Here is a 26,335-nt window from a genome sequence, read left to right as displayed (position 1 = left end):
GGTAGAAAACCTCTGGGTTCCACCCCCAGTACCACTAAAAAAAAAAAAAAAAAAAAAAAAAAAAAAAAAAATCTATATATGTCTTCATATTGGTTAATTGCACAGGCCCATGGATCTGCATCTGTGCAGTCATTGGAATCATACCGTTGCATTTACCATAGGCTTGAATGGGCTTCTCAAGAGAAGAAACCATGTCTTTACTCATTCTTATATCCCCTCCGATGGCAGTGGTACCTGACACAATAAGTGTGTTATCAATACTGATTAAATTAATTTTAAAAAAAGCAGAAGCAGGTTGTGAAAATTAAAGACAGTCTCAGTTTGGTGGAAATTAAAATACAAGTTCCAAATCAAAGGAATGATTGGAGAGATAAAAATGAGCACATTAGAGGTGACCCCCCTTCACCCAGAAGGCCCCGGAGGTCCGGGCTGCATGGCCCCGACCCCAGACGGGTGGGCAGGCGCAGGCAGGGCACCCTTAAGAGACCCCCCTCCAACCCGCAAAGAAAAAAAATTTTCATCGCTACTGAGTACCTAATCCCACATTCTCCCCAAACCACACATACTCTCTTCTCTTATTAAAAAAAAAAAAAAGGGGGAAACAAAAAAAATAAAAATATTCGAGAGGGGTTAAGATGGCCACAGCAGCAGAACTGAACTGGAACTTTTGGAAAAATTCCCCGCGAAGGAGGACTGCTGCTTCTCTACACTGTTAAGAATCCTGTACAAAAGTCAACTCAAGATGGATCAAAGACTTGGAAATCAAACCAGAGACCTTGAAGCTCCTTGAAGAGGGTCCAACACTGCAACACACAGACACAGATAAACACTTTCTCAACAAGACCCCAAAGGCACAACAAATTAAAAGGCGAATCAATACATGGGATTGCATGAAACTGAAGAGCTTCTGTTCAGCAAAGGAAACTCTCAAGAATCTCAATGGAGAGCCAACAGAATGGGAGAAGATTTTTGCCACCTACACCACCGATAGAGGACTAATGTCTAGAATATAAAGAGAACTCAAGAAACTCAACACTAAGAAAACAAAGCATCCAATAACAAAATGGGCAAGTGAACTAAATAGACACTTCACAAAAGAAGAAATTCAAATGGCCAATAAATGCATGAAAAAATGCTCAACATCACTGGCAATCAGAGAGATGCAAATCAAAACTACCCTGAGATTTCACCTAACTCCAACTAGAATGGCAATCATTCAAAACACAAACAACAATAGATGCTGGCGAGGATGTGGCAAAGTGGGAACTCTAAGACATTGTTGGTGGGATTGCAAATTAGTGCAACCACTTTGCAAAACAGTATGGAGAATCCTCAGAAGAATGGGAACAAATCTACCATTTGATTCAGCAATACCACTTCTGGATGTCTATCCAAAAGAAAAGAAACCAAACTACCAAACTAATGCATGTGTATCTATGTTCATAGCTGCACAATTCACCATAGCCAAACAATGGAACCAGCCAAGATGTCCATCAACAAATGAATGGATTACAAAACTGTGGGATATGTACACAATGGAATTTTACTCAGCCATCAAAAAAACTCAATTACGTCATTTTCAGGGAAATGGATGGAACTGGAGGACATTATGCTAAGTGAGATTAGTCAGTCACAAAAAATAAGAAATCGGATGCTTTCCCTAATATGTGAGAGTTAGGGATAAATGGGTCATAGGAGGAACTCCAGATGAAAAAGGAAATCCTATAGAGGAGCAAACAAGGCAACCTAAAGGAGGAGAAAGGAGGGGGGAAGAGGAAAATCTCTAAAACACACAATATACTTAAACATATCAAAGTCAACCACTAACCCGAGCAAGGGAGGGAGGGACAGAGAGGGAATGGGGTGGGAATTGGGTAGGGGTTAAATCAGCATGTCTGTACACACAAGTTTTTTACCCCAATATGATGTATGAATATAATGCATCAATACAAATTTAAAAAAAAGAATCCTGGACATCACCTGTAAGGAGAGAGTCTAGTGGAGACCTAGGAGGAAGGCGGTGGCGGCAGTAGTGGCCGAGATGGTGGTGGCGACTTGGATTTGGGAGAGGCAGACATCTGATCCAACCCACCCTGATCTTCTGAAGAAATTACCTCAAAGGTCGAATGCTACTGTCACGCATGTTTAGGAACACTGGACATTATGTGGTATGGGAAAAGAGCTTGGAAAATATTTGAAATGGTGGAGGCAGTTGCATTGGCAGCAGCGAGTACTCAGGGGAAGCAGAGATCTGACATAATACACCTGGAACTTTTGAAGAAATTAACTTCAGAGGCAGAATACTACCACCATGCACCCTTGGGAACATGGGACAACCTGCCGGGTGAAGAGGGTGCTCAGATCGGAGCCTGCCGAAGGGTTAGGTTGGTGCCAGGGCCAACAAGGCCGGGACCGGAGCCTGCCGTGAGGCAAGTCCGCTACTGAGGCCTCCGAGGCAGGGATCAGTGCCAGCCGAGGGGTTAGGCTGGTGCAGGGGCCAGCAAGGTCGGGATCGGAGCCTGCCGTGAGGCAAGGCTGCTACTGAGGCCTCCAAGGCCTGGATCGGAGCCTGCCGAGGGTTTAGGCTGGTGCCAGGGCCAGCAAGGCCGGGATCGGAGCCTGCCGTGAGACAAGGCTAGGCAGGTGCTGGGGCCTCCGAGGCTGGGATTGGAGCCTGCCGAGGGGTTAGGCCAGTGCTGGGGCCTCCGAGGCCGGAATCGGTGCCAGCCGAGGGGTTAGGCTGGTGCCGGAGTCAGTGAGACCGGGATCGGAGCCAGCCGTGAGGCAAGGCCGGTGCTGGGACCTCCGAGGTCAGGATCAGAGCCTGCCGAGGGGTGAGGTCAGTGCCGGGGCCAACAAGGCCGGGATCGGAGCATGCCGAAGGGTTAGGCCAGTGTCAGGGCCATCGAGGCTGGGATCGGAGCCTGCTGTGAGGCAAGGCTGGTGCTGGAGCCTCCAACGCCTGGATAGGAGCCTGCCTAGGGGTTAGGCCAGTGCCGGGGCCAGTGAGGCCAGGATTGGAGCCTGCCTTGAGGTATGGCCAGTGCTGGGACCTCTGAAGCCGGGATCAGAGCCTGCCGAGAGGTGAGGTCAGTGCTGGGGCCAACGAGGCTGCGACCGGAGCCTGCCGTGAGGCAAGGCCGCTACTGAGGCCTCCAAGGCAGGGATCAGCGCCAGCCGAGGGGTTAGGCTGGTGCAGTGGCCAGCAAGGTCAGGATCAGAGCCTGCCATGAGGCAAGACTGGTGTTAGGACCTACGAGGATGGGATCAGACTCTGACGAGGGGTAAGGCCGGTGCTGGGGCCAGCGAGGCTGGGATCAGAAACTGCTGTGAGGCAAGGACAGAGCTGGGACTAGTGATACCAGAATAGGAGCCTGCCGAAGGGTTAGGCCGGTGCCAGGGTCAGCGAGGCTGGGATCAGAAACTGCTGTGAGGCAAGGACAGAGCTGGGACTAGTGATACCAGAATAGGAGCCTGCCGAAGGGTTAGGCCGGTGCCAGGGTCAGCGAGGCTGGGATCGGAGCCTGTCGTGAGACTAGGCTAGTGCTGGGGCTTCTAGAGGCTGGGAGAGGAGCCATCTGAAGGGTTAGTTCAGTGCATGGACCAGCAAGGCCAGGATCGGGGCCTCCCATGAGGCAAGGCCAGTGCTGGAGCCAGTGAGGTCGGGATCAGAGTCCTCCGGGTGGCTAGGCCACTACTGGGGCCATCAAGAGTGGGATCGGAACTTGCAAGGTGGCATGCACAGAGAAATAGCACAGAAAGTAAAATCCAGATGCTTCCCCTAATTAGCAAGAACTAGGAGGAAAGGGGTAACAGGAGGAGGTCGAGTAGTAGAAAGGGCCCTATTGAGAAGCAATTAAGGTGACCAATCAGAGGGGAGGGGATGGGGGAGGATGGAATCTCTTTAAAACTCATGAGGTGCGTAAACAATTATGTCAAAGATAATCACCAATTAAGCATGGGATCGAGGGAGGGGGAGGGAATGGGATGGGGATTGGATGAGGGCTTATTGGATGATATGTGCTTGTATATCCTCTCAAGTCTTGTATTCTAAAGTGATGTATGATTACAAAATATAATAATAATTACCACACAAAAAATAAAGTCTAATATTATTGAGAGAAAAAAAATCACTTATGTATCACCGAAAATACAAATTCTTGGTTTGCTTCCTAAAAAAAAAAAAAAAAAAATATATGAGTACATTAGCTTCTTCCTTGGACTGTTTTTGTATATAACTATTAGAGAATTACAAAGATAATGCATGTCCAGTGCTTAATACAGTTCCTGACATACATTAAGTACTCAACAAAATGTTAGCCAGTAGGAGAAAGAAGGCAGGTTTCTTAGCTGACTGACAGTTGTCATACTAAGTGTGAAGTTAGAGGACATGTACACTTAACGCCAAATTTTACTGAACTCAACATTTTTTCTGATGTAAAAATTAAATTTCAGCCAGGCGTGGTGGTGCACACTTGTAATCCCAGCATTCAGGAGGCTGAGACCAGAGGATCACAGTTCGTGGACAGCCTCAGCCACTTAGTGGCCCTTCGCAACTTAGTGAGACCCTGTTTCAAAATAAAGAATAAAAAATAGGGCAGGGGTGTAGCTTGGAGGCCAAATGCCTCTGGGTTCCATCTCCAGACCTATAAAAAAAAATTAAATTTCACTTTGATTCAGAAAATGACTGGGGATCCTGCTACAGGGCAGCATCAGCCCATAGGAATGTCAGTTTTCTGGGCACTGTGGTGTGACATACATAAAACATGAAATAGGTTGTGCTGAACAGGACTTGGCCTTACAATGTTATGTTGGAATTGCCTTTTAAGTCCTGAGTATCAAAGGGTTAACATCTATAGAATCACTTGTTCATTAAATAAAGATGTACACAAGAGACATCTAGTTATTAGATGCTTCCAGTTTGGCTTGCCAAAAATAAATGAGAACTTGCACTTGGAAGTGATTCGGATAGAGATTTCCAAGCACCAGCATCCTATTCAGTGTCTGCACCCACGCCAGAGAGCAGTGTTGATACCTGCCTGTGGTTAAGGCACAGACAGCTGACACTCGCTCCGCCCAGTGCCCCAGCATTGCTGGACAGGGGAGGCGGCGCCTCTGAGGAGCCACCTGCGGGCGTGGCTCAGGCACATCCAGGTGTCTTGGTGCTCCCTTCTCAGGTCTTCCCGCTGTGCTCCTGTGGCACCAAGCAGGACCAAGTCCACTATTCTGTGGGCCACCCATGGGCCGGCAGCAGTACTAGTTGCCTCGGCTCACTGCAGGGACTAGTGAAGGCAAGGTAATAAGTCATAAGTCATCATCTCTTCCTTCCCTTTGGTTGGCAGCTCCATTTGTAACATAGATTCTCTCAGATCTGAGTTTCTTGCAAAGTCTCCCAAAGTTTATATGGTACCAGAATAACGAAAGAGACTAAAAAGAAACAGGACCGTGAAATAGATGTCCTTATATTAACTAACGTGATTGGTTGTGGTAATCATTTCTTTGATTTTCCTTTCTCTAATTATATGTATGTGTGTGTGTATATACATGTATATACATATATATCATATACATATGGATCTATATGATAAATAGATAATCACATTTTGCACTTTAACTCAGAGTTTTGTCAGTGATACCTCAATAAAGCTGGGGTGCAAATTTAAGGACAGTAGATAAGAAGGGTCCTTTCTCCTAAATGAACTACTTCCTAATTTTCCTAATCTTTATTAATTTCCCTTGGGACCACTCAGAAGTCAGGGCAGTCCTACCCATGTTGTAGAAAGTCTTATTAGTCCTCTCAATGAAAGGGCCAATTTTGTCAGAACAAGGGAATTTGCTTGGGTACAAAGATGGTGTCAAATATAGGGAGATAACCTCAGTTTGTCCAGTAAAAAAGAAACCCTCGGAATTCTATTAGTTTTGCAGTTTTCAGCAGTCATCTACACGTAAACTCCTTAAGTGCTGCTCCATACACTGGCATATTAAAATTATAGTGATGTTTAGAAACAACTTATTTTGAAAAGATAAAATGTTCAAAAGCAAGAGTGTATCATTGCTATTAGGAAGTACAAGCCACGTGTCCCTCTGAGGCTCTGCTGGATCCAAGTGGCTTCAGGAATAATGGGCCCAGGGAGGTGTTCTCTGAGTCTAGTGTGAGTTGTCATGCTCCCTTGCAAATAGTCAGGCCTATGTCCCCATTAGCATCACAGCACCTGCCTCATCACAAGTCCCAGATGTTCCGCAGCTGTGTGCAGTATAGATTGGAGTAGGATGCAGTCCCCAAATCTCTGGTACCAAGAACACTGAGACAGTCTGGCAACATAGGCTGCTGTTCTCTCAAGGCAACTGGACACAGCATCTCCCCAAGCCATCAGGTGTCCCGGTATGGAGCTACTGACCATCGCCACTTGGGTCCCCCAACCCTAACCACTTGGGTCCCCCATCTGCCCTTTTGTCTCTATGGCACACTAGAGCCTGAAGATAACTTACTTCCCTGGAGGCAGCACCAGACAGAGAGAGACATGAGGAAGGCTAGCTGGTGACTTGTTAAGCCCAAAGCAAGACTTTGACGTGCAGCCACATTGAAGGAGCAGTGTCCCTGAACAGTGTCGCAATGCAGTAATAAGTGGCTTGTTGTAAGTTATCACGATGTTCAAGGCTTCCCTGCACCTCCCTCTAGAAACTGCCCTCACTTTCCTCTTCTTTCCTCTTCTTTCCACGGTGAGGCAACTCTCCAGGCAGGCTGACATGCTCAGTCCAGTCGAGCACTGCCTGTACAGAAGCTCCTTAGGACATGCACTTCCTTCAAGGGAAAAGACGCCAGTCTGAACTTTCCTATCAGGCCATGGTCTCTTGGAGGGGAGGAGAGAAGAGCATGGTAGTCTCCCTTGCCCCTGCTGAGAGGCGCTTCTAAATCCCAAGCGCAGAGGGCCACAATGGAGTCCACACTCGGGCCCTGGGCATGAAGGCAGCGATGCCAGTCATGACTGTCTTGTTAGGGCCTCTGTCAGTGAAATTGCATATATAAAACCCAGGGCACCATTTATTGTGCCCCTCCCCACTGCCATTCTCTTCTAAGAGGCTCAAACAGGCAGGGTGATGATGGGGGTGGTGGTGGCAGGAGGCAGGGCCTTGTGTGCCTTCAGACCATGTAAGGTTGGCCTCACAAACCAGACTGCAGCAGGCTGCTGCTCTCCAGGTGCCTGTCTTCATGGAAAGTGGGCCTTTTTGATCATTTGGTCCCGCGCCTTTGTGTTCAAATGTAGGACGCTGGGGTCGGGGGGTCAGGGACCATCACTAGAACTTGTCCCAGGTCAGTCTTCGTCCACCTTTGGCTTGCTCCGGTTCCTTTTTTGCACTTAATGCAGTCTTGCCTACATGGCTGCCGCCTCCTTTTTCTCTGTAAACACTAATAGGAAGTGTATTTGCAGCCTTGCCTCTCTGTGTGTCCAAAATAGTCCAGTGAAATTCATGAGAATGTTATGTCTTCAGATGTTAATAATCCAAAAGAATCTTCTTTTTTTAATGATAAAATGACTTGGATGTCAGTATTGTGTGTTGGGACAGAGAGCCAACTTCACAGTGCAGTGGTTCCAATGCAGAACACCATGTGTAATTTGCAGCCTGCCCCAGGAGCAATGGTGAACCACGAGACACTTTCCTGGCCCTGCAGCACAAGCAGCAGGATTGCCCACTGCTCAGGGAGAAGCATGATGGCTGTCATCTGAGGTCAATAAAGCAAGGAAAAGTTGTGAAAAAAGCAGTAGACGCAAAAGTACATAAAGAGCAGCTCTGCAGATCTGTCTCTCAGGCTGCAGATATGTCAAGAGCCTTCGTTGCTAATTGAAGAAACTTTTTGAGGTTTAGCAGCTCATAAATTTGCACTAGGAGTCGCCCCATTGTTCTGAGGCTGAGTCTTGTCTTTGAAATTTAACAGTTGTACTTTTATATGGGTTCCTCCAATAGTATCATTGTAAACATGAAGGGCTTGCATTTTAGCATAAATTTGAACAATGTGGTTTTAAAAGAGTTACCACATCAAAGAGAGACTGTTTGGGCATGTTTTAGAAATTCTTTTCTGTATAGTATTTAAAGCTACACATGACTCACAGTGTTCCATTTAGATCAGTCACGTTGGTATCGTGTCCTTGCTGGGCTTTTACAGCCTTTATTATTTTGTGCCCTAAGAGAATTGTCTGAAAACAGGTGTAGACCTTTTGCCAAGTCAGATGCCCCTAATCTGCTATCCACAGATCCAAAGAAACAATTCTGGAAATAGTGTTATAGTTGGTCTAAACAGCAACAAATTATGTGCTTCTTCATGGCCGGTTTTCTCTCTCTCTTTTTAATCCAAATATTCACAGTATCAATTTGTAGTCTCTTTTTTATGTGCCAATTACAGTCCCTTTTATGAACTTAGAGCCTCAATTAAAAAAAAAAGCAGTAATATTTTGCTGTGCTGCTGTTCAGAGCGAGGAAAAGTCTGACGGCGAGGACCGCTGTTGACACTCCACAGCTCTCCCTCCTCTCATTCCTGCAGCCATACATTTCTCTATCCGTCTCAGGAGCGAACCCTAGCTGTCCTTGTCCCTGTAGAGCTCACGACACATAAGGATGCACATTACTGAAATCCTTTGGTTCATGAATAATCACCAACTGTGACATCACACATTTTGAGGAAAGGGGATCTTGCCGGAGGCTAGGGCAAAGGAGCCTCGTTGGTTGTAGTGAGAGAAGACACGTCCGTGTGGAGGGCTGAAGGAGATGAAGCAGAGAAGGGGAGGCTTCCGGGGGGGGGGGGCGCTGAGGGAAGTACTAGACCACACCTCACAGGGCCTACTGGGCAGGGGATGATTTATTTTTCTTCTAAAATAAAAGGAAAACTTTGGAGTTTTACATGGAGGGTGAGGTGGGCGCAGTGTGTGTTTTTCAAAGGCCGTCCTGCCTGCTGTGTGCAGAGGGATGGGACCCTGGAGCCGGAGGGCGGCCCCTTAGGGCTCGGGTGCTATTCTGTCCACGCGTGACTGAGCCAGAGCTCTGGCAAGGCTCAGACGGAGAGGAATGGGCACATGTCATTCAGGGATTGTTCGGGTTAAAACATCAGGTTTTGTGGTGGTAGATTGGATTAGCAGAATTGAGAAAGTTGAAGTCGTCCGGGGTGGCCGTGGGTCGTGGCAAGTGTGGCCACCTGGGTAGATGGAGCGCCGGGCAGCCTGGAAGGCCGTGGTTAGTAGAGCAGTAGCTCGCTCACACTTGATGGCTTTAGGCCAGGTGCGCCACTCTTAGCCTTCCAGTCTGGGGAGCACAGCTATCAGATAGATGTCTGCATTGCACACATCAGAAAATTGAAGGCCAGCATGAGAATTAACTTGTCCCCAGGCACAGAGGAAAGGGAAGAGCAAGCATTCAGACTCAGCTCTGTCTGCCCCAGCCAGGTGACAGGGCAGCTTTGTAACACTCCGGATCTGACGAGCAAAGTTTGGATTAAGCAGAATTAAATGACTAGAAGAGAAAATAATGCAGCCAGGTGATCTGAAGAGATCACCAGGAGGCTTGGGCCTGGTTCTGCCCCTCTGAGCTCTTAGGAAAACCATTTCTCCTCTCTTGACCTGAGTTTCCGAGCTCAGAACAAGCCAATCAGAGGTCACCACCCTGAAGGCTCCCCTCGCAGTTCTGAGCCCGGTGGGTTTTATGATATCCCGAGGCATTCACCCACGGAAACTCCTGGCGTGTGACCAAATCGTTGGTATTTCCTCCTTACAGCTCTAGCTGGGCCTTTGAGCACTAGCTTTTTCTCTCACCAAACCACGTGCTCAGATATTTCCAAAGATGCAGAGAGAGCAGTATGTTCCCCTCCCTCTTCCACATCCAGTTATCCAAGGGAAGCCCATGCTAGATTCCCAACGTGGAACTTAAGCTCAAAACTTTTGCTCTGGTGCCATGCTTTCTGTTCATAAGATACAGCTTATTTTACTAGAAATGAGTGACAGATGTTTAGGAATAACTCATTCTGTTGTCAGCTGTCTCTCCTTAGGGTAAACCAGTTTTAAGTCCTTTTGGGTTTATTTCTCACTTGATTTGAGGCAGTCGGGGCAGGCTCTCTTAAGGGTGTGAAAAGTCTAAGAAAGCACCTGCTCTTGCAAAGCCTAGGAGGGCGCATGGTTTTTTTTTTCCCTGGGGGGCAGTTTTTTGTTTTTTCTTTTTTTTCTTTTATTTGGTACAGGGGATTGAACCTAGGAACAGTCTACCTCAGGCTACATCCCCAACCCTTTTTATTTTGAAACAGAGTCTTAACTAACTTGCTGACACACTGGCCTCACACCTGTAGTCCTCCTGTCTCAGCCTCCCAAATACTAGAATTCCAGGCATATGCCAACACACCTGGCTTGGGAGAGCTCATTTGTAAGAGATATTCCTGCCCAGGGCTGCCCTGGCCCTGTAGATTAACACATGTACACATGTAAACACATACAAGCATACAGAGGCATGTCCACATGCTCTTTAAACACGCTTTCTCTACTTAACTGGACATAAGGTCAGGACTGCAGGACAGGGAGTTAAGACCCAAAAGAACACACAAAAGGTGGTGATTAGGCTGAGGGTTAGATTAGATGCCATCAGATACAGAAACAGCCAGGCTTTTAAAATGCCCATCATGCTTCTAGGGTAATCTGTCATGGGACAGTTTTCTAGCTCAGAGGTTGTTTTTGTAACTATGAATTGATGTCAGTACATCCAGACATGTACTTATACACTAATCAGGTTTATGTGTTGGAAAAGTGGAGGTAGTATGAGTTTTTATTTTTTTATTTTATTTATTTATTTATTTTTCTTTTTTCTTTTTATTTTTTATTTATTTTTTTTTATTGGTGCACTGTATTCATACATCATAGTGGGATACAAGCTTTTGTAGACATACATGCACACATCACCCAGTCAGCCCCCACCCGATCCCCACCCCATTCTCTCCCCATCCCTCCTTCCCATGCTTGGCTTAGTGGTTGACATCTAGTATTATAGCAATTTATCCAAAATTAAAGATGATAATCTCACATAACAGTTTAATTTGTCTGATACCAAGCTTTTGATGACTTAAAGATAACATTTCAATATTTCTTTTTGCTTTCTTTCTTACCAGAGATATTTTTTTCTATTTTTTTAGGTGAAACTATCATATATTTATATATTTATTTTTCAGAAAAAAAATCTATCCTAATATGGAATATGGACTCTAGATATCCAAAACGATCTTGAAAAAGAACAAAGCTAGAAGATATATATTTTCTGATTTCAAACCATATAAAACTACAATAATTGAAACAGTGTAGTACTGTTCTAAAGGCAGATATATAAACCATTGGAGTTAAATACAAGCCTAGAGCTAAATTCTTCCCTATATTGTCAAGTTATTTTTGACAAGGTTTCCACGAACATTTGGTGGTGGAAATAATAATCTTTTAACTAAATATTGTTGAAAAATAATAATTACATGGAAAAGAATAAAATTGGACCCTTACCTAATCTCATATACAAGTATTAACTCAAAATAGATAAAAGACCTAAATATAAATCTTAAGACTATAAACTTTTAGAAGAAAATCTGGGTAATAAAACCTCACAACATTGAAATTGGCAGTGATTTCTTGGATATGATTTCAATGGCACAGGCAACAGAAGAATATATAAACTCCCTAAAAAGTAAAAAAATATTGTATATCCAAAGACAATGTAAACAGAGTTAAAAGTTACTAATAGAATGGGATAAAATATTTCCAAATATTATATCTGAAGGTATATTAATATTCCAACTAGAAATCCTAAAAATTACCAATAAAGGCAAACAATACCATTTAGAGATAGGTAAAAGACTAACATAAATAATGAATCTCCACAGATAACCAATCTTAGTTGTCTGTTGGATGGAAAATCTTGTTTCTCTGGTTCTGGTGTGTGTTACCTATTTCTTCTTTATAGTTAATCTCTTTGAGTATTTTCTCTAGTGCTGGTTTTGAAGACATAAATTTCTTCAGTTTCTGTTTGTCATGGAAGCTTCTTATTTCTCCATCTAATTTGATAGAAAGTTTTGCTGGGTAGGAAATTTTTGGCTGGAAGTTGTTTTCTTTCAGAGTTTGGAATATGTTACTCCAAGCCCTTCTGGCTCTCATGACTTGGTTTGGGAAGTCTGGAGTGATTCTAATTGGTTTGCCTCTGAATGTCACTTGGCCCTTTATTTTTGTTGCCTTTAAGATTCTCTGCTTGGCTTCCACATTGGTCATTTTGACAATTATGTGGCGTGGGGATCCTCTTCTCCGATCCTGTCTAAAGGGAGTTCTATAAGTTTCCTGGATCTGTGTATCAACCTTTTGCTCTATGTTTGGAAATTTTTCTGCTATTCCTTCTTTGACGAGATTGTTGATACCTTTGGTTTCACTTTCTTTTCCCTCCTCTATTCCAATTATTCTTAGGTTAGGTCTCTTAAAATGGGCCCATATTTCTTCAATGTCAGATTCCTGCTGTTGGATATTTTTTTCTAGATTAGAAACTATGCGTTCATTTTTGGAATGATCATCTTCGAAGAGCGAGATTCTGTTCTCCATGTGGTCTAATCGGTTGTTTGTGCTTTGAATTGAGGCCTTTACTTCATTTATTGCATCCTTTATCTCTTTTGGGCTCTTTCTGAGTTCTTTTCAAATCACCTCTATTATTTCTACAGTTATTTTCCTGATTTGATCTTCTAGAAATCTCTGATTTTCATTTTTATCGGGTTCTGATGTTGTGGGGTTGTGGGCATTCATTGCTCCAGTGTTATTCCTCTTTCCCATGATTTCGGAAGTTTGTGCCTTCTCTGGGTTCTTCCCTTGGGTCACTATGACTTCACTTAAGGTGTTCTGGATCTCGAGTCAGTAGTATCTCAGACCCCACTACTCCGTTACTGGGTTGTATCACAGAGTCTCCGACCCAGGGAGTCGATAGAGGCTGCTTTAAACTATGGGGGGGGGGTGCCAGGTTGCACGTTCTCCTATGGTGTGATATCTCTGCCACCACCACTCCCCCACTGGGTCAAGTCCCAGGGAGTACAGTACTGGGATTTCTCCTCTGTGGCCCGCAATTTGACTCACTGTTCTTGAGTTCGCAGATGTAGCTGTACTGGACTTGGTGAATTCGCTGCTGCTGCCACCGGTGGCAATATGGTGCCGCTGTTACGCCCTCAGCCGTGAGGCTGGCTTATTTCTTCTTGGTTTTGAGTTTCACTCTGAGTCCCTGCAGCGTGTGCTGAGCTCAGCCACTGGGAGCTTTAGATGTTCCCTGCGCTGAAAAATCCCGCCTGGCTGTTCCGTAGCGGCTCACCTCAGCTTGCTGTAGCCGTCCGGTGAACTTGCCGCTGCCGCCGGCAGTATGGCGCTGCTGCCGCATCCTCGGGCGTGAGGCTGGTGTATCTCCTCTGTGGCTTTGAGCTCTGTTCTCAGTCCGCTTTCTCTCTGGAGCCTGGTGATTTTTTTGTTTCTCTGGTGATGGTGTTTTCTGGCTATGAAAGGCACTGATTTTGTGGTAATGGAGATTGGTTGTTAGCAGGGCTCTTAAGCCCCGCTTTTCTCGGTCGCCATCTTCCCGGAAGTCTAGTATGAGTTTTTAAAGCCTTAAGTCAGCACTCAGCCCAGATGGATGCAATACGTCTCATTTCTTAGGCCGTCTTTAGTAACTAAATGGTCTCTAATGTTTAGGGAACCCTAGAGCCCAGGCAAACTTCAAGAGTTTTGCAGAGGAAACAAATAGACCGGATTGTATCCCAGCAGCCCGAGGTTGGTGCCTCCTCTCGCCCTCCTCAAGCACGCTGTCTCACAATGTGGTGCTGTTAAATGACGGAGGACAGAAATGGAAACTCTTGTTCTTGGAGGTTCCCTGCCTGCCTCTCTGTGCTCTTCGGTGCCCTCTAGCCGTCAGCCCTGCCTGGCTGGCTCCCCTGGCCTTCTTCCCATCTTGCTCTAATGGCTTCTTAGATCTTTCAGGCATTCATCAGACATGTATCACACACTACCGGGCACTTGGGACTAGGGACTCAGAGGTGAACTGCTTCGTTCCCAGAATTGGGTGAGTGAGACTGGGTCAGTTTTGTCTAATGTCGTCTCCTACTACCTTTTCAGGGTCTTACTATAATTGTTCTTGTTGTGTTCAAGCGTCAGTTGCAATGACGTCTTTTAAAATCTGCTTTGTCCAGGGTTGAGCATAGCACAGCCTGGGGAACTTGCAAAGTCTCGGCTCATGGGAAGTGTTTGCAGAATCAAAAGCCATCCTGGTGCAGAAGATCAAAGCCCCACATAACTCCAGAATATAGCAGGCATGTGTCTGGTGAAAGTGGCTAAAAGTAGGGTATGGGCCAGTGGCATCAGACTCATTGGAGGTACTTGTTAAAAATGTAGCCTCCTGCTTCCTACCACAGACATGGATCTGGAGTTTCCCTTTAGAGCCCTTGAGTCCGTCTCTTCACGGGCTTCCCGGGGTGGGGGACTCTAGCCCAGTGCCCAGCCTGTAGTGTGGTGCCATGAGCTGTCGGGAATGTGGTGCAGAAGCATCAGGTAGATGTTGGACCTCACACATGGTCCACTTCATCAGCCACTAGTCAGGCCAGCCCCTTGCCACGGGACCAGCCGTGCAATCTCACTTGCTGAGCGCTCCAGCACTGGCCAGTGCGACCTGGATGTGGCCACCTAGGGTGTTGCTTTCAGGGCGAGAGCCCCTAGTTTGGGCAGCCCTTCGGTCTGGGCTCGCTTCCCACTGGCTCTTTGTCTTTCCGCCTTATTTCATGATGTCTTGACACAATGATTACTTATCCTTTTTTTCTCATGTGCAAGGGTTAAAAACTGTTTTTAGAAGATTGAGGTTTCTGAAGGAAATATTAGCTAATTTTAAAAGGTCTGTGATTTCAAAAGTCAGTGAAAACATAACCTCGATCTTTTGCTTAAACGGGGAAACTGGGCCATCTCTGTTTGAAACGCAGGTGGAAGGGAGTAAGAAAACAGGCTGAATGCTTCTTTATTCTTTATCTGATCATATTTGAGAGCTCGGGGAAAAAAGCAGTGGTGTGGGGGATTTTGTTGTTTGCTAGTAGAGGACCCTACCCCTGCTAAAGTAAGAGGGTGGGCTGTCCAGCTGGCACTGTTGCCCTTTCAGGGAGGTTGCCACTCTCCCAGAAATCCTGCAGCCACCACATGGGATGGGGCCCTACCTGCCAGGTCACTGGCAGCCTGTCCAGAAACTGCTGAACTTGCCAGCTACCGACTTTAAAGATGCTCTTAGTCAGTGCAGGCTGCAGTAACAAAGTACCACAGACAGGCTGGTCTGTCTAAACAACAGAAATGTATTCCTTACCATTCTGGAGGTGGAATCCCAAGTGCTAACATGATTGGCATGGTGCGGTCCCTCTTGCTGGATTACACTGTATCCTCACATGACAGAGAGAACAAGCTCTGGTCTCTTCACCTTATAAGGGCACCAATCCCATCATTGGGCTCCACCCTCATGACCTCATCTAAGCCTGCCCACTCGCCAGCCACCCCACTTGCAGATACCAGCACATTGAGAATTAGAACTTCAGCATATGGATTTGGGGGCAACAAACTTCAGTCTGATACAGGACAGCAGCAGCTAACTACCTAAGACTATAGGTGAGGGATTAGAGATCAGCATGGAAGAGACCATTGCTGATGGAGTACTTTGAAGATTTCTAGAGCTCCCAGAAAACCCTGTTTATAAGTCCTGTCTGCAACTTTAGCCCAGTGCCAGGCCAGAGGAACCCCCAGGTCCGGCCAAATTCTGACTGTCTATATACTGCTGTCCACTGATTAGAACCAGTCAGGAGGAAGGCTAGATGACCCTCCCGTTATCTCCCTTTCTCCCTTCCTCTCTCCCTCCCTTCATGTCTTCTTTCTGATGTTGTGCTTGGGTGGTGAGGGAGAGGGGACAGAAGCAAAGAGGAGGATTGGGCACAAGTACAAAAAGAAGTTTGAGAGGAAATGTGAACCAGTAAACCAGAACCGCTTTGACTGGGCTTAAAATAAGTCACCTTTAGTATTAAGCAATGTAGGATTGATGTTTTACCACAGATTGTGCCCATTTATCTTTTTTGGTTAGGAGTTAGCATGGCAAGGAGGCTATATACCCTTCCTGTAAACGTTCTCAGTGATGCAGGGCAGCGTGTGCAACAGAAGCAGTAAATTCTGAATTTAAAATTTGCTAAGACATCTAGATTCACATCCATATCCATATTAGTATCTCTCCCAATGCCTTGTCAATTTCCTCTGCGCAGGAAGAATTCTGATATGACATAGAAACTGCTAGATGCTGGCAAATAACCCCCGGGCTTCAGACCATGTAGACAATAAACAACTCCGTAATATTCCATGCAGCAGCTTCTGTAGAGCCCATCTGTTTCAAAATAACCCTAATTCTGCTTACAATGCGGAATGCTTTGTTGACTGGAATTTGTCCTAGTTTTCTTTAGTGGCTCAGTGGCATAGGCCTCTGGTTCCACCTGCTGGCAAATGCAAATACCAGAATGAAACCAGAGGTGGATATTTTCAATTAAAAGAAAGTCAGAGTTGTGTAGCTATGGTTCTCAAAGGCTAGTGTGCATTGACATTACCCAGGAGCTCAGTAAAAATCAAAACCCAGGTTCCACAGCAGTCCCTCCAAATCCCACTTCCTTAAGCCTGTGGTGACTCGCATTCTCAAACCCATGTTGATGACCACGTCACCTGGAATTCAGGAATCTGGAGCCCAGCGCAGGGGAGGGATGACTCCACCCACCAAGCAGAATGACCAGGTGAGGAAGCCTATTGCAGACACCAGCCACAGGGCTTCCGTGTATCCTGGTGACTCAGAGCGTCAAAAGCAAAGCGTGATCCTCTTGGAACTCATTTTTAAGAATTGGAAATGGAGAAGGAGCCTGGCAAAAAATAGCGATTAAACAAGTGCTTAGGGTTAACTTCACCGGTGGCAAGTGACACATCGTGGTGTGTCGGGAAGGGCACTAGTGGTATTCTTCACCTGCCTAATCATGAGGATACACACCAGACAGACCTGAGGGACGTTCCACAGAATAGTTGGCCAGTAACACCCAAAGCTGGCAAGATTGTAGGAGACCAGAAGAGGACCGAGGAAGTGCCACAGAGCAAAAGCGGCTGAGGAGACAGGTTAACTTTGTGCGTTTCAGTCTCCTAGACTGAATCCTGGAGCAGAAAAGGAACAGGAACAACTGGGACAGTGGGTGAAATTCAAGTGACGTATGGAATTTAGTACCTTGGCAACTTTTCTGTAAACCTACAATTACTCCAAAATCAAAAGCTTATTAGACGACTTTAAATGTAAGGGGGGAGGATTGTAACACTGACTGGGACCAAATGGGCCGCAGGACAATTGCCAAGGAGCCCCGCGTGGCTCATTCCCACGTCATGGGCAGACTGGCCCGAAGGACAGGCGGTGTCTTCTGGAGTAGCTGCCTGTGCAACAGGTAGCCCAGGAGGAGGAAGCAGGTTAGGGGATCCCTGCAGCCGGAGAGCTGGCAGAGCTGAGCAAAGGTGCAGGCCCCGAGGAAGGTGGGAAGAGCCGCACTCACTGGGATGGGCCCTGTGGCCCGACTGTGAGAGCACGCACAAAATCTCCATCAGACATCAGAAGAGCCAGGCACCGCTCACACCTGTCATCTCAGCTTCTTAGGAGGCTGAGGCAGGAGGATCAAGGCCAGCCTGAGCAACTTAGAGAGATCCTGTCTCAAAATAAAAAAGGGTTAGGGGTAGCTTGTGTTAGAGCACCTGGGGTCAGTCCCCAATACTGAAAAAACAAAAGGGCCGCCAGAAAGGACCCAGACCTGGAGCCGCCCTCCTAACAGGATCGGCCACTTTGGCCTTGGAGCTTCTGAGAGGAAGGTGGGGCTTTAATATTCTCAAGTGCTTTCACCCTGTCTCTAGCGTTTTCCACACATGTGCACACACACGTGTGTCCACACACGCCTTTGGTCACACCCCCTCCAACAGATGACTTATATTCTCTCTTCATTTGGAGTTTGTTTTGTTTTTCCTGTTGTATAGTGTGTTCACAAGCCAGTGTGTGGAGACAGGGCTCCTGTCCGGTTTCTCAGTCAGCAGAGCCGGGCCCCGAGGCTTCCGTGTGGGTGTCACTGGGACTCAGAAGTGAGAGCCATGGCTCTGGCCTCAGGGAGCCCACTGTCTGGTTTTCATATATCCATCCAGTGAATGTCCCTAGGTGATTTCACATTGGGGGAAAAAAAAAAAGAAAAGCTCAACAGATCAGGAGCAGGGAAGGGGCCTGTTGGAGACAGTCTCTCTCCAGGCCCCAGCTGATAGGGTTGCATAAACAGAGGCACCTCCACATTGCTGACCAAGCACCCTAAGGTGTCATTGAATGTATATAAAAAGGCTTTCAAGTTACTTCCCAGTCTCTCTAAACACCCTCTTAATAAAGTGCTAAAGTGATAACATTTTAAGAAATTTAAGATAAGATTAAAAAAAAAAAACTGGAAAAGTACTTTTGCATTAAAATGCATATCCGTTTGTTAAGGAAGTTTCATGTGACAGTGACTCCTGGTGAGAGACAGACTCTCTTGCCCAGCCCTCTTCCTTGCTGGGTGCTCTTCGGGCACAGTGAGGTGGAGAGCAAGAGGAGGCGGCTTCTGTGAGAAGTTACAGCTGGTACAGTTTGGATAGAAAATGTCCCCGGAGAAGCACATGTGTTAGGCTGTGCTGCCAGGGCCAGAGCTGGGCCATGGCCTTGGGACGTGTCTGTTCCTGCCCCGTCCCCTTTTCCTGCCCGCCATGAGCACAGAGCATCTTTTTGCTCTCTGCCGCGCTCTGGTGCCCTGCTGCTGTGGTTCCTGCCTGAGAGCTGCCCCTGGACAGAAGCAGGGAAAGTCCATCTGTGCTGACACAAGTCAGCATGGCGGGTTCTCTTTTGACAGTAACTGGGTGACATGGGGATTTATGACACTATGAATATTCTTTATTTTACCTGGATGTTGGTCCCACGTGTTCAGTGCATAAAAATTAATCAAGTAATACATTCTAAAGAGAAGAGTAATGGTGAATAGGGTGAACGTGTAATAGTTGTCTAAAAAAATGCTCTTTGTCTCTACTTGGCTTTCTTTTTTGGAAATTCTAGAGGTCAGATCATATGTTGTCTCTTTTGAGAGAAACACTAGATTGTGTGTGTGTGTGTGTGTGTGTGTGTGTGTGTGTGTGTGTGAGAGAGAGAGAGAGAGAGAGAGAGAGACAGACAGACAGACAGACAGACAGACAGACAGACAGACAGACAGACAAGGGATTGAACCATTGAACCCAGGGGCATTCTGCCTCCAAGCTATACCCTCAGCCAGCTTTTATTACTTTATTTCAATCAAGGTTTTGCTAAGTTACAGAGGGCCTCACTAAGTTACTGAGGCTGGCTGCAAACCTGCAATCTTCCTGTCTCAGCCTTCCAAGAAGGTGTACGCCACCTTGACCAGCTTTAGATCTGACATCTTAACTAGGCCAGCGTCTGTTGATTTTAAGTCACTGGTGTCCCTTGAGGGTCCTCAGAATGAGCCCACTGGAGTGGGGAGAAGAGCAATGCAAGTAAAGTAGGACTGAGTTGCTCTCTGTTTTAAAGCTTCTCATTTTAAGATTTGAGGTAGCATTTCAGAATTAGGAAATCCCCACTCTTCTGACTTGTTTAGTTGAAATGATAGAATATATTATCTCTCTCAAATCACATGTACATGTTACCTGTCTTGTAAGCCATAATGAAGCTTTGATTTATATGAAAGTTACAAGGTTTTAGATGGATTTGTCTATTTTTAAAGAGAGGGTGATCATATTATCATTAGTGACTCAAGAAGTAAAAAAAAAAAAAAGTCTTTCTAAATTGTTAGGCCTGGGGTTTCTTCCAGACCTTTTTAGTTTTTGTCAGTAAATGGTTTAACAACCATCCTCAGGAGATATTGAAATTCATGGAATTCTAATAAAGTAACATTTTTGAAAGAGATCATGGTCCCACGCTGCTGCCCTCTTTTGATAATAGAAATCCCAGAGAATGCTGGTGATTTATTTAGAGCTTTCCTGGTTTTATCTTTTTCTTTTTTAAGTGATTTTCTCTTTAGCTCCCTAATTTAAGGGAAAGATACTCTGCCACCCTGCAGCTTCACTTTGGTGTGATTTCACTGAATTGCAGAGAGCGCTCATCAGATCATGGGTGGATCTATGCATACCAGCAAATTAAACATCCCCGTTTACACGGGTGGAGAACAGTAGGGAAAATGGCCATCAACTCCTGGCACTCCTTTTAGCACTTCTTATCTGGAGAAAATTGCTTCCTTTTCCTTAGCAGCAAAATGGAGAAGTTATTGCATTATACATAAGGGTAGAAAACTGAAAAATTTCCCATCAAGAACCACAAATCAATAAATCTCATGACCTCGCTACTGGTAAATCATCCTAAACTGGGCAGTGTTCCTGAAGTTCTTTGAAGCATGCTCACCATTTCTTTCGATAAAATTGAGGGCTGACCTCCATTTATAGGAACACAGAGGTAAATCCCATAAATACTAATATTCTGTACCCTATTCTTCAGAGCTGGACCATTTCATCCAGGCATATGAATGTTCAATGCATGACTTAACTAAATTGAAAAAGAGATGGTCTTGGCTGGGGACTCCAACTTTCCCAATGACTCCAAGGCTCTTCCATGTTACAAAAGTATGCTATTCAATGAAGATTATTAACCACCTTTTTTGTATTAATTCTTACAATGCAAATACTTAGTAACTAGAAACTCCATACTTTGTACAAAGCAATGTTAAAATGGTCTACAGAGCCAGGTGTGGTGGAGCATGTTTATAATCCCAGCATTTGGGAGGCTGAGACAGGAGGATTGTGGTTCATGGCCAGCCTCAGCTAATACTTAGTGAGACCCTTTGCAACTCAGTGAAACCCTGTTTCAAAATAAAGACTAAAAAATAGGATTGGGGGTGTAGCTTGGAGGTAGAATATCCCTGGACTCCATCCTCAGTACCACACACACAAAAAAAGGTCTGCAAACATAATTGGGCTCTGTCTTTTAAGACATTACTAGTCTTGTCATTTTGTTTTGTATATATCTCATACAGAGTTGATGATTTGAACAGGTAACTATTTAACACATGATTCTTGATGATATTAGAGATTAAAAATTATAACATCTAATGCTCAACAGGCATACATGTGGCACTCAGCTAAGCATTTTCTATGCATCTTCTCTTGTAATCCTCTCAGTAGCCCAACAAAGGAGCTGTTCTTACTATCCATAGATAAGGAAACTAAGACCAGGACAAGGCAGCCCAGTGTTCAAGGATGTGGAGGAGTCAGAAGTTAACCCAGGTTGTCAAACTCCAGAGTCACAGAAGAGACCCGAGACCCCTTGTTCAGCAGTCTCTCCACACACAGGAACCAGCCAGGGCTGAGGAAATGGAGAGTCTTGCTAATGCATCTCTACAGTTCCAGGCAGAGCTGGGAGCCATCTTCTGATTTCCTACCAACATTTCTCCGTTATAGGAGGCTTGTCCAGGTCCTCTGCCTTGTGCTTAACAAATGTAAGCACATATCAGTAGCATAGGGATAGGACCCTGTGAGACATGCTCGCAGAGAATCCTGAAGGCTCTGGAGAGCAGCAATAGAAATGTAGAAATGGTTTGAAAAGTAAATGCAAATGCGTGGGATCCGGAGGCAGAGCCTACCTGAGGCCAAGTGGATGCCGAGAGCCTTGTCCCTGCTGTGGCACTGACGCAGCCTGCACATACAGCAGGGGTGGGTGAGTGGCTAGCTGATAGCAGACTTGTAGTTCTCTTTGAAAGATCGGAGATTGCACTTACAAACTTTGCTTAAAATATGTGTTAGTCATCGCACCCTCTCACCATCCCCTCCCCTATTATTTTTCTATTTTCAAATAGCAATGAACTCTCACATCTTTGTGAAAAGACACAAATTGACTTTGAGCAGGGAGGTAGGGGACGGTAAGAGGGTGTAACGCCTACATGTTTAGGGTTTTCATGATGGCAACTGGGGGAGTAGGAAGTGACCACAAGACCTAGATTCAGGTTCCGTTTCCCTTTCTGCTAGCTGTGTGACCTCTCAACGAGACAGTGTATTCCTAACAACTCTCTGAGTATTCTGTAAAATGGCGATGATTAGACTGGGAATAAAAATTCAGTGGAACTTGGCGCCTGAATGGGCTCTGCACAGGAAAGCGCGGTTGCTCGTCCCCTCTTGACATGGGCTTTCTGTGTCAACCTGTGGCATTTCTTCTCTTGGCTTAGCCCTGGTTCTCCTTGAATGCCCTGAAAATAGGTCCAAAGAGCATGTGTGCTGGCTGCTCATTTGGGGAGCTGTACCTGATGAACTTTCTATTCTGCCTCTTCCATGCCTTTCCCTTTGTGAAAACTTTGATGCTCCCGGGGTAGTCACAGCATCCTCCAGTGCTCGGAAGCACCAATGGCAGCCTAGTTCCCTCTGAAATCACTCTTACAGCTTCCGTGAGTGTGGCCTGTGGCCTGGTGTCAACATGCACCATTGAGCTTACATCTGATTCTGCCCATAACTTCTTCTAACAGAGTTCCCTGCCCATCTGGAATAGGGTGTGAAATACTGGCCTGCACTTACAAGTGCAATTAAAAATAGTCTTGTTGTTGCAAACAACTGTTAAAGGCACAGTAGGATTGGATCAGATCACATAAAACAATTTTGAGCAAAAAACTAGTGGTAATTTGATTTATGAATCTGTCATTGCAAAGCATTTGCCATCTTAAAAAATAGAATTTTCTTTACAAATACATGTGGCAAAAATATATCCAGTGAAACTTTTAATCTTATAGTATTCATAAACTCTTTATGGTGAAAGGCTGTAAGCCTATAATGTATCGAATATCATCTCTAATATAAGGTAATGTATTGACACTTATTTTACCACACCAGTAAAATAAGCCTTGAAGTAGAGGAGGCTTCCTCAGCTGGAGTGGGCATGGGGGCGAGCCGGCCGTCACTGTGCGTGCACTGGTCAAGAAGGGGCCCAGGGCCTGGCTCAGGACATGTCATTTTCCACATTCCCAGCAGCAGCAGAGAAAACCAGTTATGGGTTACCACTGGGGACCACAGAATAGTAAGGAGCGAAAACATAAAAGAGGAGCCGCCTTCTGAATGCCTGTTTGGAATTTCTCTTTGACAATGAAAATTTCAGTTATGGCTCAAACTCTTCATAAGGAACATTTTTTCATTATACTCCCTACAGTTGTCATGTTAACATAAACAGAAATGAAACTGCTCCGAAAGAGTGCCGCTCGTGGAGAATGAGCCAGAAGGATCAAATGTCCACTCACTTCCCTCCTGAGAAAGCAGCACCACTTGCCCACCCAGCCTTCCCCACTGGGTCAGCAGCACAGAATCTGCAGCTGCCTGAGTCAGGCACACGAGAGCCTGGTGGGCAGTGGAGGCCAGGATGCCTGGCTGCGCAGATCCCGTGGGAAGTGGCAGACAGGTGCTGTTCATCCGTTTGTTTTCATTTATATTGGTGCAGTGTACTCACATCATGATGAAATTCAGAGCAATGGACATGCACACCACACCCGGTGAGCCTTGAGTCAGTTGACGCAAACTGGTCAATGGCTGCGTGTTACGGACTGTCCCAGGCCCTGGGGAGCAGGGAGCAGTGTCAGAGATGCCCTGTGCCATCAGAAGACCTCTCATGGTAGAGCTGATGGTCACGGTTGGAAAGGGAAGAGGTGTGCACAAGTGGCGACACAGCGGGCCGGAAGGTGCCGAAGCTGAAGAGTACAAACCGGGGGAGAGTCGTGTCGGGGATGCCCGACTGGAGCGGAAGTGAGAGGAGGCTTTGTGGTGATGCAGGTCACAGGAGAGGGCGCTGAGGCAGATGAACAGGGCTCGCTGAGACGGGGAAGCGAAGGGGCCGCGTTGTCCACTCACTCCCACGAGAGCCGGCGGCGTGCTTGCCTCTGCCTGGCGGGCTCACAGAGGATACAGAAGCCCTTTCATGAGGGTTACGTTGCCGGGTCCTTGAGATCAAGGACCATCTTTTTCTTCCTTTATTATCCTCCACCATGCCTGAGAGAGTGTTCTTTATGTGGCAACAATAGTATTTATATATCACTACAAACTATTGTGTGTTTGTAGCCCCAAGAAACCCTTTGTAGTGATTATTCCCATGTCCTTCATATGATCTTTAAATGTGCATGCATTTTGTCTGCCTGCCCACTCTTGCTCTGTGGCCCATGCTGCCCCGTGTGTCTGTGGCCATGCACCTGTGGGTCACTCAGGTGTGATCTTATGGCTGGAGTGGGGCCAAAGGCAGCAGGGTCGAGGGCCAAACAGAGAGGCCCCAAAGCCAAGCAAGAGATGCCAGCAAGCACAGTTGGTGGAGAAGTCATTAGAGTTAGGCAATAAAAAAAACAAAAACACAGAACACTGAGCCCTTCAGACATTCAGAAGGCCAAATGATATAAATTATGGGGCCTGGTGGAAAGAAATATAAAAGTGGGAAGATTATCAAGAAGAGTCTGAATTAGACAAATTAAATTTATAGATCAAACCATAGTACAAAGATTTGCTTGGTGCTGAAATTAATTCTGAGAGCTGGAGCTTAAATACCGTTATACTTATCTATGTACCCTTCTCATGTCAGAATAAAGATGGCACTGAAGCAGCCATCTCCCCCCATGGAAACCAGAGGTACACGGAGCCTTGTGAGTGTCACAATTGCATATACCCAGTGTGTGATTTCCCCTTTTGCTTTTTCCTACAGGGAATAGCAGAAATAGCCCTCCACCCTATGGGTTTCATCTGTCACCAGAAGAAGAAATGCGGAGGCAGCGGCTTCACAGATTTGATGGCCAGTGAGGCGGCTCAGCATCATGGGAAGACATGGTCCAGCTGTGTAATTGTTGCCTATTTGGTTCACTCCCTGAGCCCCTAATGAATTTTAAACCAAAACAGAGCACCCCATTGTCGTCCCAGATTGCTCCTGTCTGCGGTGGACCATCGCCCGCAGGCTTGTGGGTCTAGACTCATAGGCCAGGCCGACTTGCCTGTGGCTTGCAGAAGGCAGCTCACAGCTTTCCAGGAGCCAGGAGCGCTCCTTCTGCCCGGGTCTCCGTCACAGTGAGAAGTTCCCTTCCTCCCAGGGGGGACCAGCTTCACATCCCCTTCCCTCGCTCCTGACTCAGTGGTGCGTCTGCCTCCTCTGGCTTCTGAAGACTGCGACCTTGACTCCATTTCCTTCTCATCACTTGGGAAGATCAGTCCCTCGTGTGCCTGGAGCGCTGGATGCTCCACCTGGTAGGAGCACGGGCACCGGCTCCCTGTCCCTGGCATGTCGCCATGGTGACTGTCCAGGAAGAGGGCGTGGCTCCCTTCCCAGCGGCTGCTCCGGGCCGCTGTGTCTGCGTGGTGTTTACAGTGTGCCTCCTTTGCTCTTGTCTTGCTCTGCCTCTGAAATGTTTCACAAAGAAGCCTAAGATGGAGAAAACCCCTGCACACTCCAGTCGAGATCAGGTAACAGCCGCAGCGTGAGCTCCCTGTGGCCGCCCGTGGGCTCAGGAGATGGGGCTTGTCATTTCACTCATCAGCAGAGCTGCAGCAGCCTCAGAGAGAAGGCCAGGGCACTCCGCGGCCTGAGCGCTGGAAATCTCGCAGGAAGTATCTTTTCCTCATAAAAGTGCCTCTTAATTGACCACTGTAACTGCCATTTGTCCTTGATAAGTGTCCAGAACAGGCCCCAGGCCCTGCAATGTTACAATACACAGATTGTCTCCAAGTCAGTTAAGGCATTTCCTGGTACTTGTGGTTTATAAATAAAAGGGCAAAGCCAGAACATCACTACTGTCTTATTGTCTGGAGCTGTTTGTTTTTACAGAGCAGAAGCAGTACAGGATCTTCCTATTTTGACTTATCTATCACATATTTGGTGTGTTGATTATGAAAGTATTAGGTGTACCTTCAATATGCATAAAGCAAACATTTAGAAGGAATTATACCAAATGTTAACAGAGATCATTTTGGGGAGTAGAATACATGGAATGCTTTTTTAAACAGGGTCTCACTAAGTTGCTGAGGACCTTGCTAAGTTGCTGAGGCTGGTCTCGAATGTGTGATCCTCCTGTCTCAGCCTCCCAAGTACTACTACTTGGAGGCATGTACCACCATGCCCAGGGATTTTTGTTTGTTTTCTCTCTCTCTCTCTCTCTCTCTCTCTCTCTCTCTCTCTCTCTCTCTCTCTCTCTCTCTCCCTCCCTCCCCCCCCCCTCTCT

At 46.2% G+C, this 26,335-nt stretch overlaps 1 protein-coding gene across 1 annotated transcript in view; it reads left to right on the top strand.

Moving 5' to 3' along the window:
- Positions 1-24,926, top strand: part of RHBDD1 (rhomboid domain containing 1) — a gene marked incomplete at both ends in the record, with an annotated part of 110,160 nt that extends 85,234 nt beyond the window's left edge. The window contains one exon of the mRNA XM_080688824.1: positions 24,832-24,926. Coding sequence (XP_080544950.1) covers positions 24,832-24,926 — 95 coding nt within the window. The remainder of the gene's footprint in view (positions 1-24,831) is intronic.
- Between the last annotated feature and the right edge of the window lie 1,409 nt (positions 24,927-26,335).

The sequence above is a fragment of the Muscardinus avellanarius genome (genome assembly GCF_963383645.1).
Source record: "Muscardinus avellanarius genome assembly, chromosome: 2".
NCBI lineage: Eukaryota > Metazoa > Chordata > Mammalia > Rodentia > Gliridae > Muscardinus > Muscardinus avellanarius.
Note: the sequence above shows the minus strand (reverse complement) of the source record. Positions and strands in the feature narration are given on the sequence as shown.